At 43.1% G+C, this 13,424-nt stretch overlaps 1 protein-coding gene across 1 annotated transcript in view; it reads left to right on the top strand.

Moving 5' to 3' along the window:
- The window catches only part of PTPRN (protein tyrosine phosphatase receptor type N), a 68,462-nt gene that overhangs the window by 26,696 nt on the left and 28,342 nt on the right, over window positions 1-13,424 (top strand). The window contains exons 7-9 of the mRNA XM_044303251.1: window positions 2,115-2,303; window positions 2,789-2,823; window positions 5,346-5,689. Coding sequence (XP_044159186.1) covers window positions 2,115-2,303; window positions 2,789-2,823; window positions 5,346-5,689 — 568 coding nt within the window. The remainder of the gene's footprint in view (window positions 1-2,114; window positions 2,304-2,788; window positions 2,824-5,345; window positions 5,690-13,424) is intronic.

Below are 13,424 nucleotides of genomic sequence, written 5' to 3'. Positions count from 1 at the left end.
AGTTCAGGACTGACTCCCAACACGGCTGGCACCACCACATTAAGGGATGGTATTTATCGTTTTTCCGTTGTGCTGCCATACTGTGTTTTTTTTTTTTTTCATTTATTCCTCTCCGTGCCACATCCTGGTTGGCTTACCTTACACCAGAATTTGTGCCAAAATTGTGCCTTATGTCAGTAATAAAATAAAGGCTATACCGCGACACCTGTCACGGCCACATATGAAACATAGAAACCAGGGGAGTACATACAGGGGTCGCAGGGGTCGCAGTTGCGACCGGGCCCGGCACTCCAGGGGGCCCAGCCGCCTGTGGACCCCTGGCCCCGCCCCGCAGTAGTGCTGTGCCTGCCTGTTTAACCCGGGGCCCACCGCCCAGTGTTGCGTTTCTGAGCTGCAGTCAGTGCCAAGGCCAGCCCTACCCTCCTTGAGTCTCCACCCCCTGATTCTCCTCCCCGTGCTGGTGTGGCGTGCCTCGTCATTTCTGGTTGGGCGGCCGCACCGGACATGACGCCGAGAGCCCGAGATGCAGCAGGGAGAAGGCGCTTTCTGGAGAGCGCGAAGAAGCTGGCGCCGGTCCGGAAGTTAAGATAAGATAACATTAGATTTGTAAAAAGAAAAAAAAAAGATCTTCCTAATTGCTCACCACATTTATGAGTGAGTGAGTTCAGAGTAGACTCAGAGTAGGGTCGGCAGGGGCTGGCTTTATAACTAACTCTGCTATATTTCTGTAGCCTGCAACCTCTGACTGCCCAATTGGGCTGAAACTACTACACCCAACATGTTTTGGCAGTAATAGTAAATGGATATTGGTGCAATTCTGGGCTATTAGTCTATATAATATATGTATTATATAGACTAATAGGTCAGAATTGCACCAATATCCATTTACTATTATTGCCAAAACATGTTGGGTGTAGTAGTTTCAGCCCAACTGGGCAGTCAGAGGTTGCAGGCTACAGAAATATAGCAGAGTTAGGCTACTTTCACACTAACGTTCGATCGTATCCGTTCTGAACGGATCTGCTCATATTAATGCAGACGGTGGCTCCGTTCAGAACGGATCCGTCTGAATTATATTGGCAAATAATGGCTAAGTGTGAAATTAGCCTGAGCGGATCCGTCCAGACTTTTACATTGAAAGTCAATGGGGGACGGATCCGTTTGAAGATTGAGCCATATTGTGGCATCTTCAAACGGATCCGTCCCCATTGACTTACATTGTAAGTCTGGACGGATCCGCACAGGCTCCGTCCAGACATTGTAAGTCTGGACGGATCCGTTCAGAACAGATGCAAGCGTTTGCATTATAGGTGCGGATCCGTCTGTGCAGATGCCAGACGGATCCGCACCTAACGCAGGTGTGAAAGTAGCCTAACTCTGCTGCTGGTGGAGGGAGGTTGGGGGGTGGCGGCGACGGGGAGGGGGGCCCCATGATTCAGTTTTGCACCGGGGCCCCATGGATTGTGTGTACGCCACTGATAGAAACATATGGGATCGCCGCGGCAGTCGCAAGAAATCCAGCCGTGTTGGATTTCTTGCGACTGCCGCGGCGATCCCATTCATTTCTAAGGTATCATCGCAGCTCAGCAATCCTGTCCACGACAGGTGACGTGCGACCATTGTTGCTGTGTAGCCCTTGCCTAAATCTGGCAAATTTTACAATGCAGTTGCCCATGCCTCCTTTTATATATCTCCTTTTCTGAATATCGAAAAACTGAATAATAAATCTGGCGCACGGTCTGGACTACAGCTTTTAGGCACAGAATTCTACGTTAGAATTTGATGTACATGATGTATTAAATTTGACCCTATGTTTTTCATTATGAAAATATTTATCAGTATGTATCAGTATGTATCATTATTTATCAGTATGTATCAGTATAGTGTTTATAATAAGTTTATGTCCTTTCTTTTCTTAACCTTGGGTACGTCTTATCGCTCCGTGCGTCTTATAATCTGACAGGGTGAGGGTCCGGGGCAGATACAATAGACCCCTGTGATTATCAGCTGATATTGATGGTGGGATCTGCTCATTCATTACTCTCCTTGCGCACCCCATTACTCATTGCAGTGTCTGGATGGCGATATTGAGTGATCCATCTTCTATGTCACAGGTTCGATTGGAATTCAGAACACAGCGGAGGCTCAATCAGCGCCAGAGGTGTCCGGCCTATTAGACGCGCAGAGCTTAGCCGGCGTCCTAGAGAAATTCGGAGTCGACTTGAAGCAGCTCAGCGAATCTCAGCTGGAGCAACTGTCATACCTTCTCCAAATGCTCCAGTTAGATGCTCCCCAGAATCAGGGTGAGAAAATTCACAGATTTGGTGATTTATGAATAGAATGCCAGGAATGCAGTGAAGACTGACTCTAGCACAGTCAGAGCAGTGGGAGAGAAAGATTAGGCAGCATCTACAGAATTCAGGGTGTGTAGAAAGCTGGGTGATCTCTGTAATGGCTGTTATTACAGGTCCTTGTCACCTTTACATATACAGCATCCACAAATACTTTAAAAGAGTATTTATCCTTCCATTCTCATTCATTTTTAAGTTCCCATAATTCATTCCACTACAGTAATGTAATTTATTCAAAGGACCTATAGCAGGGCTTATCTTAATCATTAATAGAATGTCAGAACTTCAGTGAAGACTGACACCATTCAAAGCAGGAGACAAGATCATGCTTAGGAATGTAACAGACTAGTACTGAGCTTTGCATGCTATTCTGAGACTGTAGAAAGCTGGGTGACAACCATTGCCCGCGGTCTGATGTGACATTGTTGCTTTTGCAGGAAGAAGAGGTGGAGACAGAAGCCCACCAAAACGAGTGAGTGCCCTTTTATCATGTGATCATTCATTTGACACAGGGGTGTACCTATAGAGGGTGTAGAGATAGCAGTTGTATCAAGGCCCTGGTGTCTGGGGGGCCAAAAGGGCCCCAAGCCTCATAGGAAGTTACCAATGATATAAATGGCAGATGGTAAGTGGGGGCCCTGTTACAAATTTTGCACAGGAGCTCTGAATAGAAAAGCAGAACAGTAGGTGCTCCAAAAATGTGACCTACAGATGTAGCAGAGCTGAGTAATTTAGTAAAATGTATTGTTTTTGGCCTCATGCACACGACCGTTGTTCTGGTCAGCATCCGAGCCGCAGTTTTTGCGGCTCGGGTGCGGACCCATTCACTTCACGTTCCGTGGCCCCGCAAAAAAAAATGTAACGTCCTATTCTTGTCTGTTTTGCAGACAAGAGTAGGCATTTCTACAATGGGCCGCCTGTTCCGTTCCGCAAATTGCGGAAGACACACGGGCGGCTTCCGTGTTTTGCGGACCGCAAAAAGAAACTGAACGGTCATGTGCATGAGGCCTTACATGGGACTGCATGTAAACCCACTACTCAAAGACTTAATAATGTAATAATGCAAATTAAGCTCTGCTACATCATCAGAAAGGCCAGCCTATAGGAATGGATAATGGCTAGCCTTTCTCAGACACAACAGTATAGCATATTGCTGTTAACCCTTTAATGACCAGGACATTTTCACTTTTTTTCCTTTTCGTTTCTTACTCCCTGCCCCAGCCGTACGAGGGCTTGTTTTTTTGCAATACGAGTTGTACTTTCTAATGGCACCATTTACAGTTGCATGCACCGTAGTGGGAAGTGCGAAACTAAATTCCAAATGGGGTGTAATTATAAAAAAACTAAAAAATTCCTCCACAATTTTTTATATTTTTTTTTGTTACTACACAGTTTCCTACGCAATAAAACTATTTATAACAATACCCCTCAAAAATTTAAACTTTGGAAAAAAAAATTTTTTCCTTGCATCACCATAGTCTTACCCCCCATAACCTTTTTATGTACAGGGCTGTTTGAAGTCAAATATTTTTTGCAGGGCGATCTTTACTTTTCATTGATACCATTGTGGGGTGTATATCACATTTTGATCACTTTTTATTCCATTTTTGGCGGGAGACAAAGCGACCAAAAAACGACGAATTGGCCTTTTTGACTTTTTTTTCCATTTCACTGTTTGCCGTATGAGATAAATAGTTTTAAATTTTAATAGTACGGGCGTTTTCACACGCGGCGATACCCATGATGTTTAATTTTTTTATTGCTTATGTACTTTTATTTTAATTTTGGGGGAAAGGGGGTGATTAGAATTTTTTATATTTTATTATTATTTTTTTACCCTTTTTTTTTTAGTTCAGCTATGGAACCATAGCAAGCGATCATTAGATTGCTTCTCTCATAGACTCTAATGCATTAGCATTGGAGTTTATGACAATTGGGACTTATGCACACGACCGTTGTTGTTTTGCGGTCCGTTTTTTTTTTTTCTCTGATTTAAGTACTCTTCCGTTCCGTTATTCCACAAAACATATCCATATGGTTTCCGTATGCGATCCTTTTTTTTTTTGCGGATCGGAAACGGAAACAGTAACTTATTAATCACCAAACACATGAGCAATATGGGCTGGGCATAGCATTTCTACAGTATGGATCCGCAAAATACGGATGAAATACGTATGACATACGGATGTGTTCCGTGTGTGTTCCGTATTTTTTGCGGACCTGTTGACTTGAATGGGGCCTCGGACCGTGATTTGCGGACAATAATAGGACATGCACTACTTTTTTGCGGAACGGAAATACGGAAACGGAATTCATACGGAGTACCTTCCGTTGTTTTTGCAGACCTATTGAAGTGAATGGTTCCGTATAAGGTCTGCAAAAAACCCGGAACGGAAGCGGAAAGAAAATACTTTCGTGTGCATGAGCCCTTTCTCCAAGTTCCTATTGAGCCTTGCCACAGGCAGGTTCTCCATAGGAACTAATGTGCAGCAGCCGGAACACACCCGGAAGCGTATGCTTCCAGGTTTTTGTGCCTCCAGATGTCGTGGTAACTTTTGACCATGGCATCGTAAGGGTTAAAAGTCTGTGATCGCATTACCGCCCATTGTGGCCATGAGCCCTGGGTGCCTACTGTTTAAAAGAGCAGGCACCCAGCAGCTGTGGCGCCCGTTGCATGCACGAGTGGGCGCCATATTTAAAGTCCTGACCGCCGATGTAAAAATACATAACGTGGTCAGGAATGGGTTAATGGTTCAATGTATCATCTGATGAGCAAAGAGAATAGGAAACATAGGTTTCCCTCTATCATCATAACATAGACTAGAATGATGTGACTAAAGATCAGCAAAAGAAAAGCAAAACTTTGCAAAGTTACTCAAAATTGTATCAATCTGAAGTCGAGGTTCACTTTAAATAAATAGCTGCTTTTCAGGACACCAGGAAAGCTGGGTTGTGTCACTGTAGGACAAATAACATATTGTGTTTGTCTTTCAGATCTCAGAAGGCGATATGCAGCATTCTTCTGGAGCTCAGCCCCCCTTCCCACCTCCAGACATTATCCCAAGGGACATCTCTCCAGCCCCTGTGGCCCTTAATGCTGACCAACGGGACGAGGAGCGCGTCATGAGTGCCACCCCCGCCTCTATTACCACCCACCTGGCACCTGACGCACAGACATTGGGAGAACAACAAGCTCATCTGCTGGCCGCCATCAGAGACGATTCCCAGAAGAGCCTGGAGAAGAAAAGTTACCAAGAAACTGGAGAAACACCTGATGGTTCGGAGAAGAAACCCCAAGAAGCTACTGAAGACTATGGATACATCCTAACTGATCAGAAGTGAGTACCTGTGACGTCACACAGAATCAAGGCCGGGGAAAGGGCCAGTGACGAGGGGAAGGTTACTGAACAACCAAGAGCCATAAAGAGCAAGTTAGGCTACGTTCACACTCGCCTTTTGTGCGGATCCATTCAGATAATACAACCGTCTGCATCCGTTCAGAACGGATCCGTTTGTATTATCTTTAACATAGCCAAGACTTCTTAAACACCATTGAAAGTCAACTGTGCCAGATCATGTCAGTGAAAACGGATTCGACCCTATTGACTTACATTGTGTGTCAGGACGGATTCGTTTGGCTCCATTTCGTCAGACGGACAACAAAACGCTGCAAGCAGCGTTTTGGTGTCCGTCTCTCTAGCGTAATGGAGACTGAACTGATGCAAACTGATGCATTGTGAGCGGATCCTTTTCCATTCAGAATGCATTAGAATGTAAACTGATCCGTTTTGGACCGCTTGTGAGAGCCCTGAACGGATCCAAAAAACGGAAAGCCAAAACGCTAGTGTGAAAGTAGACCTACTCTGAACTGAAAAATCAGAAAGTTGTCAAAAATCTATTTGGTTATTTTTTGGCTGAGTAAGGGTGCACATAAGGCATAAGTTTGGGCATAAGGGGCTCACAGAAATTCTCTAGGAAACTTCTAAATTTCTAGCTACCTGCACCACCTCTAGGGAAAGCTCACTACATACAGAATTATATTGCTCCTGCAGACACCACTAGGGGGAGCTCACTGCATACATATTTAAAAAGCTGCTGTAGCCATCACTAGGGGGAGCATTCTGCCTACAGATTTATGCAGCTCATGCAACTGCCACTAGGTGGAGCACTCTGCATGCAGATTTATGCAAATCCTGCAGACGCCACTATTGTGAGCTCACTGCATGCAGACTTCTACAGCTCCGGCAGGCACCTCTAGGGAGAGATCACTTCATACACAGTTATTCAACTCCTGCAGCCACCACTAGGGGAACACACTGCATACAGATTTATACAGCTCCTGCAGCCACCACTAGGGGGAGCTCACTGCATACAGATTTATACAGCTCCTGCAGCCACCACTAGGGGAACACACTGCATACAGATTTATAAAGCTCCTGCAGCCACCACTAGGGGGAACACACGGCATGTAGATTTATACAGCTCCTGCAGTCACCACTAGGGGGACACACGGCATACAGATTTATACAGCTCCTGCAGCCACCACTAGGGGAACACACTGCATATAGATTTATACAGCTCCTGCAGCCACCACTAGGGGGAGCTCACTGCATATTGATTTATACAGCTCCTGCAGCCACCACTAGGGGAACACACGGCATGTAGATTTATACAGCTCCTGCAGTCACCACTAGGGGGACACACGGCATACAGATTTATACAGCTCCTGCAGCCACCACTAGGGGAACACACTGCATGTAGATTTATACAGCTCCTGCAGCCACCACTAGGGGGAGCTCACTGCATATAGAGTTATACAGCTCCTGCAGCCACCACTAGGAGAACACACTGCCTACAGATTTATACAGCTCCTGCAGCCACCACTAGGGGAACACATGGCATACAGATTTATACAGCTCCTGCAGCCACCACTAGGGGAGCCCACTGCATACAGATTTATACAGCTCCTGCAGCCACCACTAGAGGAACACACTGCATATAGATTTATACAGCTCCTTCAGCCACCACTAGGGGGAACACACTGCATACAGATTTGTACAGCTCCTGCAGCCACCACTAGGGGAGCTCACTGCATACAGATTTATACAGCTTCTTCAGCCACCACTAGGGGAACAGACTGCATATAGATTTATACAGCTCCTGCAGCCACCACTAGGGGGAACACACTGCATACAGATTTATACAGCTCCTGCAGCCACCACTAGGGGGAGCTCACTGCATATAGATTTATACAGCTGCTGCAGCCACCACTAGGGGAACACACTGCATACAGATTTATACAGCTCCTTCAGCCACCACTAGGGGAACACACTGCATACAGATTTATACAGCTCCTGCAGCCACCACTAGGGGGATCTCACTGCATATAGATTTATACAGCTGCTGCAGCCACCACTAGGGGAGCTCACTGCATACAGATTTATACAGCTCCTTCAGCCACCACTAGGGGGAGCTCACTGCATATAGATTTATACAGCTCCTGCAGCCACCACTAGGGGGATCTCACTGCATACAGATTTATACAGCTCCTTCAGCCACTACTAGGGAGAGCTCACTGCATACAGATTTATACAGCTCCTGCAGCCACCACTAGGGGAACAGACTGCATATAGATTTATACAGCTCCTGCAGCCACCACTAGGGGGAACACACTGCATACAGATTTATACAGCTCCTGCAGCCACCACTAGGGGAACACACTGCATGTAGATTTATACAGCTCCTGCAGCCACCACTAGGGGGAGCTCACTGCATATAGATTTATACAGCTCCTGCAGTCACCACTAGGGGGACACACGGCATACAGATTTATACAGCTCCTGCAGCCACCACCAGGGGAACACACTGCATGTAGATTTATACAGCTCCTGCAGCCACCACTAGGGGGAGCTCACTGCATATTGATTTATACAGTTCCTGCAGCCACCACTAGGGGAACACACGGCATGTAGATTTATACAGCTCCTGCAGTCACCACTAGGGGGACACACGGCATACAGATTTATACAGCTCCTGCAGCCACCACTAGGGGAACACACTGCATGTAGATTTATACAGCTCCTGCAGCCACCACTAGGGGGAGCTCACTGCATATAGACTTATACAGCTCCTGCAGCCACCGCTAGGAGAACACACTGCCTACAGATTTATACAGCTCCTGCAGCCACCACTAGGGGAACACACTGCATACAGATTTATACAGCTCCTGCAGCCACCACTAGGGGAACACACTGCATACAGATTTATACAGCTCCTGCAGCCACCGCTAGGGGAACACACTGCATTCACATTTATACAGCTCCTATCGAGATCATAGCCCTTTTTGCCCAGAGGCCCAGACAAATCTAATTCCACCCCTATAGCGGAGTACTGTACCAATATGACTGACGTTGCAGCTCCCACTCAGCTTTCTCAGAATCCTGCGGCACTGTGGTGCATCTCCAGGCAGTCTGTGCACCAGAGAAGCAAATCTACAAAAGCTGAAAAAATTGCATCTTGTCTATTTGCAGTAATACATCTCCTTATCTGATATCACTCACTCCAGTCACATTCTCAGGAGCCCAAGAAAGTTGGGTGGTAGCTCCTGTGGGAGCTGGAATGGTAGTCATATTGGTTGTTGTCACCCAGCTTTACCAGACAATGACAATCTTAAAGGAGACAGTGCCTTCATTACTCCTTATCTCATGGATTATTTCCAGCTCTTGGTTGATCTCTCCTCCCTTCCTGATACAAATTTACTTCCCTTACAAATATCGCAATGAGAATATATTGAAATCTTTAAGGAGGCGGGAGAGGATTTTATGACCCTTTCACCTCGACCGGGCCTTGTACGAGTGGTACATACTGTCCAGATTGTGAGCTGCCAGGCACAGCAGAAACAGATGAGAGTCAATAAGTGTAATTGCTGTAATTTTATGCAATTATTCCAGAGCAGCGCCAATGAGCGTACCAACTGAGTCAGGGAACACAGCGAGGATGGGGGTTGGGATGGACATAAATAATTTACATCCAAAGATAAAGGAGCCGAAAGAAAAATCACCGGAATCTGCAACACTGACAGGATACTATGTGCAATGTAGATACGATGTATCCGTAAGCAGAAAAGTCGCAGCTTTGAGCACAAAATTTGCATGAAAATCTGTGGCTTAGTTCTTTTTTTTAATTATTTAAAAAAGTGGGCAGGGCTAAGCAGGAGGGGCGTGGCATATTTGCTTATCATGGCATAAATTATAGCGCAAATCCCGGCCAGCTCACTGTACTAGAGACACCAAGACTTAGCTAGAAGCTTCTTCTTTAGAGATTGGTTTTATACGGGGAATTGGATGAACCGTACGGCATGTCATCCCATAGAAAGTGGATATTACTGCCGTAGTGCCCCCCAAAAAATAACAGAGTAAAGCATATATGAATTATAGTGACACACACTGCAATTAATGTAATAAAGCTCTAAATTTAGATAAAGCGGGTGGTCGTAAAACTATTCAATCAATATCACCGAGGTACGACTACCTAAAATTTAACCTTTATTTTGGTCAATTAAAAATGAAAATTCCCTGGAAGAGGGACAAATGGTGCAACAAAACACAACAAAAACACAGTACAATTTACACACGAAAGAGCAGGATCAGACAAGCGGATCAATATGAGAGGGAAAAAGGGCAGGAACGCATCAGGGCAACCCGTGCCATAACAGTATCTGTCCCTATGTTGTCCCTTTATAACTCCTCAGCCCGGAGATGTGTCTTAGTGGTAGGCACACTCCGTCCACGTACCTATGCTGTCTATCCTTATGATGCCCTTAATATACTATCCAATATGGATAACTGGGTAGTAGTATATATGATAGATATCGGTTGTACAATCACGCGTCCCGACGCGTTTCCCCCCTTCCTCTCATTGAAGGGGTTCATCAGGGGACAAAAACAAATGTCAATCAAACACATAAAGTGTTCAACAGATATCCGTGAAGATGGATCATTAATCTGGAGGCCACAGCCAAAGCGAGTTCACTAAATATATAGAAGAGAGTCCGCACAAGGTTGTGTTAATATAAACCAACTCTCAAACAGTAATAGATACACTTAGCTGGTCCACTGGATAAGGATCCAAGTCAGCGGTCCTGGGTGAACGTCTTGGAAGGGCCTCCAGGGGGCAAGATATGTTGTAGGGAGGCCCTTCCAAGGCCCCCTGGAGGCCCTTCCAAGACGTTCACCCAGGACCGCTGACTTGGATCCTTATCCAGTGGACCAGCTAAGTGTATCTATTACTGTTTGAGAGTTGGTTTATATTAACACAACCTTGTGCGGACTCTCTTCTATATATTTAGTGAACTCGCTTTGGCTGTGGCCTCCAGATTAATGATCCATCTTCACGGATATCTGTTGAACACTTTATGTGTTTGATTGACATTTGTTTTTGTCCCCTGATGAACCCCTTCAATGAGAGGAAGGGGGGAAACGCGTCGGGACGCGTGATTGTACAACCGATATCTATCATATATACTACTACCCAGTTATCCATATGGGATACTATATTAAGGGCATCATAAGGATAGACAGCATAGGTACGTGGACGGAGTGTGCCTACCACTAAGACACATCTCCGGGCTGAGGAGTTATAAAGGGACAACATAGGGACAGATACTGTTATGGCACGGGTTGCCCTGATGCGTTCCTGCCCTTTTTCCCTCTCATATTGATCCGCTTGTCTGATCCTGCTCTTTCGTGTGTAAATTGTACTGTGTTTTTGTTGTGTTTTGTTGCACCATTTGTCCCTCTTCCAGGGAATTTCATTTTTAATTGACCAAAATAAAGGTTAAATTTTAGGTAGTCGTACCTCGGTGATAGTGACACACACTGCACACATAAATAATTCTGCCATATGCAGTATGCAAAAATTAAGCCGCTATATAATCCACACACAAATAAAGCCGCTATATAATGTATATACAGATAAAGCCAACACTGTACAAGATTAAGCTGTTATACACTGTATACACAAATAAAGTTGCTATATACTGTACCAAGAAAATAAAGCTGTTATAGACTGTACCTACAAATAAAGTAATTATAAACTGTGCACATAAATGAAGCCACTATAGATGGTACATACAAATAAAGCTGCTATATACTGCGCACACAAATACATTCACTATATACATTATACACAACTAAAGCCACTCTATATTCTGTACATAAGAATAAAGCTGCTATATACTGTACACAGAAAATAAAGCTGCTATATACTCTACATACTAAAAAAGCTGCTATATACTGTACACAGAAAATAAAGCCATTATATACTGTACACAGAAAATAAAGCTGCTATATAATCTACATACAAATAAAGCTGCTATATAATCTACATACAAATAAAGCTGCTATATACTGTACACAGAAAATAAAGCTGCTATATACTAAACATACAAATAAAGCTGCTATATACTGTACACAGAAAACAAAGCTGCTATATACTGTACACAGAAAATAAAGCTGCTACATACTCTACATACAAATAAAGCTGCTATATACTGTACATAGAAAATAAAGCTGCTATATACTGTACACAGAAAATAAAGCTGCTATATACTGTACACAGATAATAAAGCTGCTACATAATCTACATACAAAAAAAGCTGCTATATACTGTACACAGATAATAAAGCTGCTATATACTGTACACAGAAAATAAAGCTGCTACATGATCTACATACAAATAAAGCTGCTATATACTGTACACAGAAAATAAAGCTGCTATATACTGTACACAGAAAATAAAGCTGCTATATACTGTACACAGATAATAAAGCTGCTATATACTGTACACAGAAAATAAAGCTGCTATATACTGTACACAGAAAATAAAGCTGCTACATGATCTACATACAAATAAAGCTGCTATATACTGTACACAGAAAATAAAGCTGCTATATACTGTACACAGAAAATAAAGCTGCTATATACTGTACACAGATAATAAAGCTGCTATATACTGTACACAGATAATAAAGCTGCTATATACTGTACACAGAAAATAAAGCTGCTACATACTCTACATACAAATAAAGCTGCTATATACTGTACACAGAAAATAAAGCTGCTATATACTGTACACAGATAATAAAGCTGCTATATACTGTACACAGAAAATAAAGCTGCTACATGATCTACATACAAATAAAGCTGCTATATACTGTACACAGAAAATAAAGCTGCTATATACTGTACACAGATAATAAAGCTGCTATATACTGTACACAGAAAATAATGCTTCTATATACTGTACACAGAAAATAAAGCTGCTATATACTGTACACAGATAATAAAGCTGCTATATACTGTACACAGAAAATAAAGCTGCTACATACTCTACATACAAATAAAGCTCCTATATACTGTACAAAGAAAATAAATCCATTATATACTGAACACAAATAAAGCCGCTATAGACTGTACCTACAAATAGTCACTATATATTGTGCACACAAATTAATCCACTATATACTTTACAGATATATAAAGCTACTATATACTGTACACAGAAAATAAAGCTGCTACATACTCTACATACAAATAAAGCTGCTATATACTGTACATAGAAAATAAAGCTGCTATATACTGTACACAGAAAATAAAGCTGCTATATACTGTACACAGATAATAAAGCTGCTACATAATCTACATACAAAAAAAGCTGCTATATACTGTACACAGATAATAAAGCTGCTATATACTGTACACAGAAAATAAAGCTGCTACATGATCTACATACAAATAAAGCTGCTATATACTGTACACAGAAAATAAAGCTGCTATATACTGTACACAGAAAATAAAGCTGCTATATACTGTACACAGATAATAAAGCTGCTATATACTGTACACAGAAAATAAAGCTGCTATATACTGTACACAGAAAATAAAGCTGCTACATGATCTACATACAAATAAAGCTGCTATATACTGTACACAGAAAATAAAGCTGCTATATACTGTACACAGAAAATAAAGCTGCTATATACTGTACACAGATAATAAAGCTGCTATATACTGT

The sequence above is a fragment of the Bufo gargarizans genome, chromosome 8 (assembly GCF_014858855.1).
Source record: "Bufo gargarizans isolate SCDJY-AF-19 chromosome 8, ASM1485885v1, whole genome shotgun sequence".
NCBI lineage: Eukaryota > Metazoa > Chordata > Amphibia > Anura > Bufonidae > Bufo > Bufo gargarizans.
Note: the sequence above shows the minus strand (reverse complement) of the source record. Positions and strands in the feature narration are given on the sequence as shown.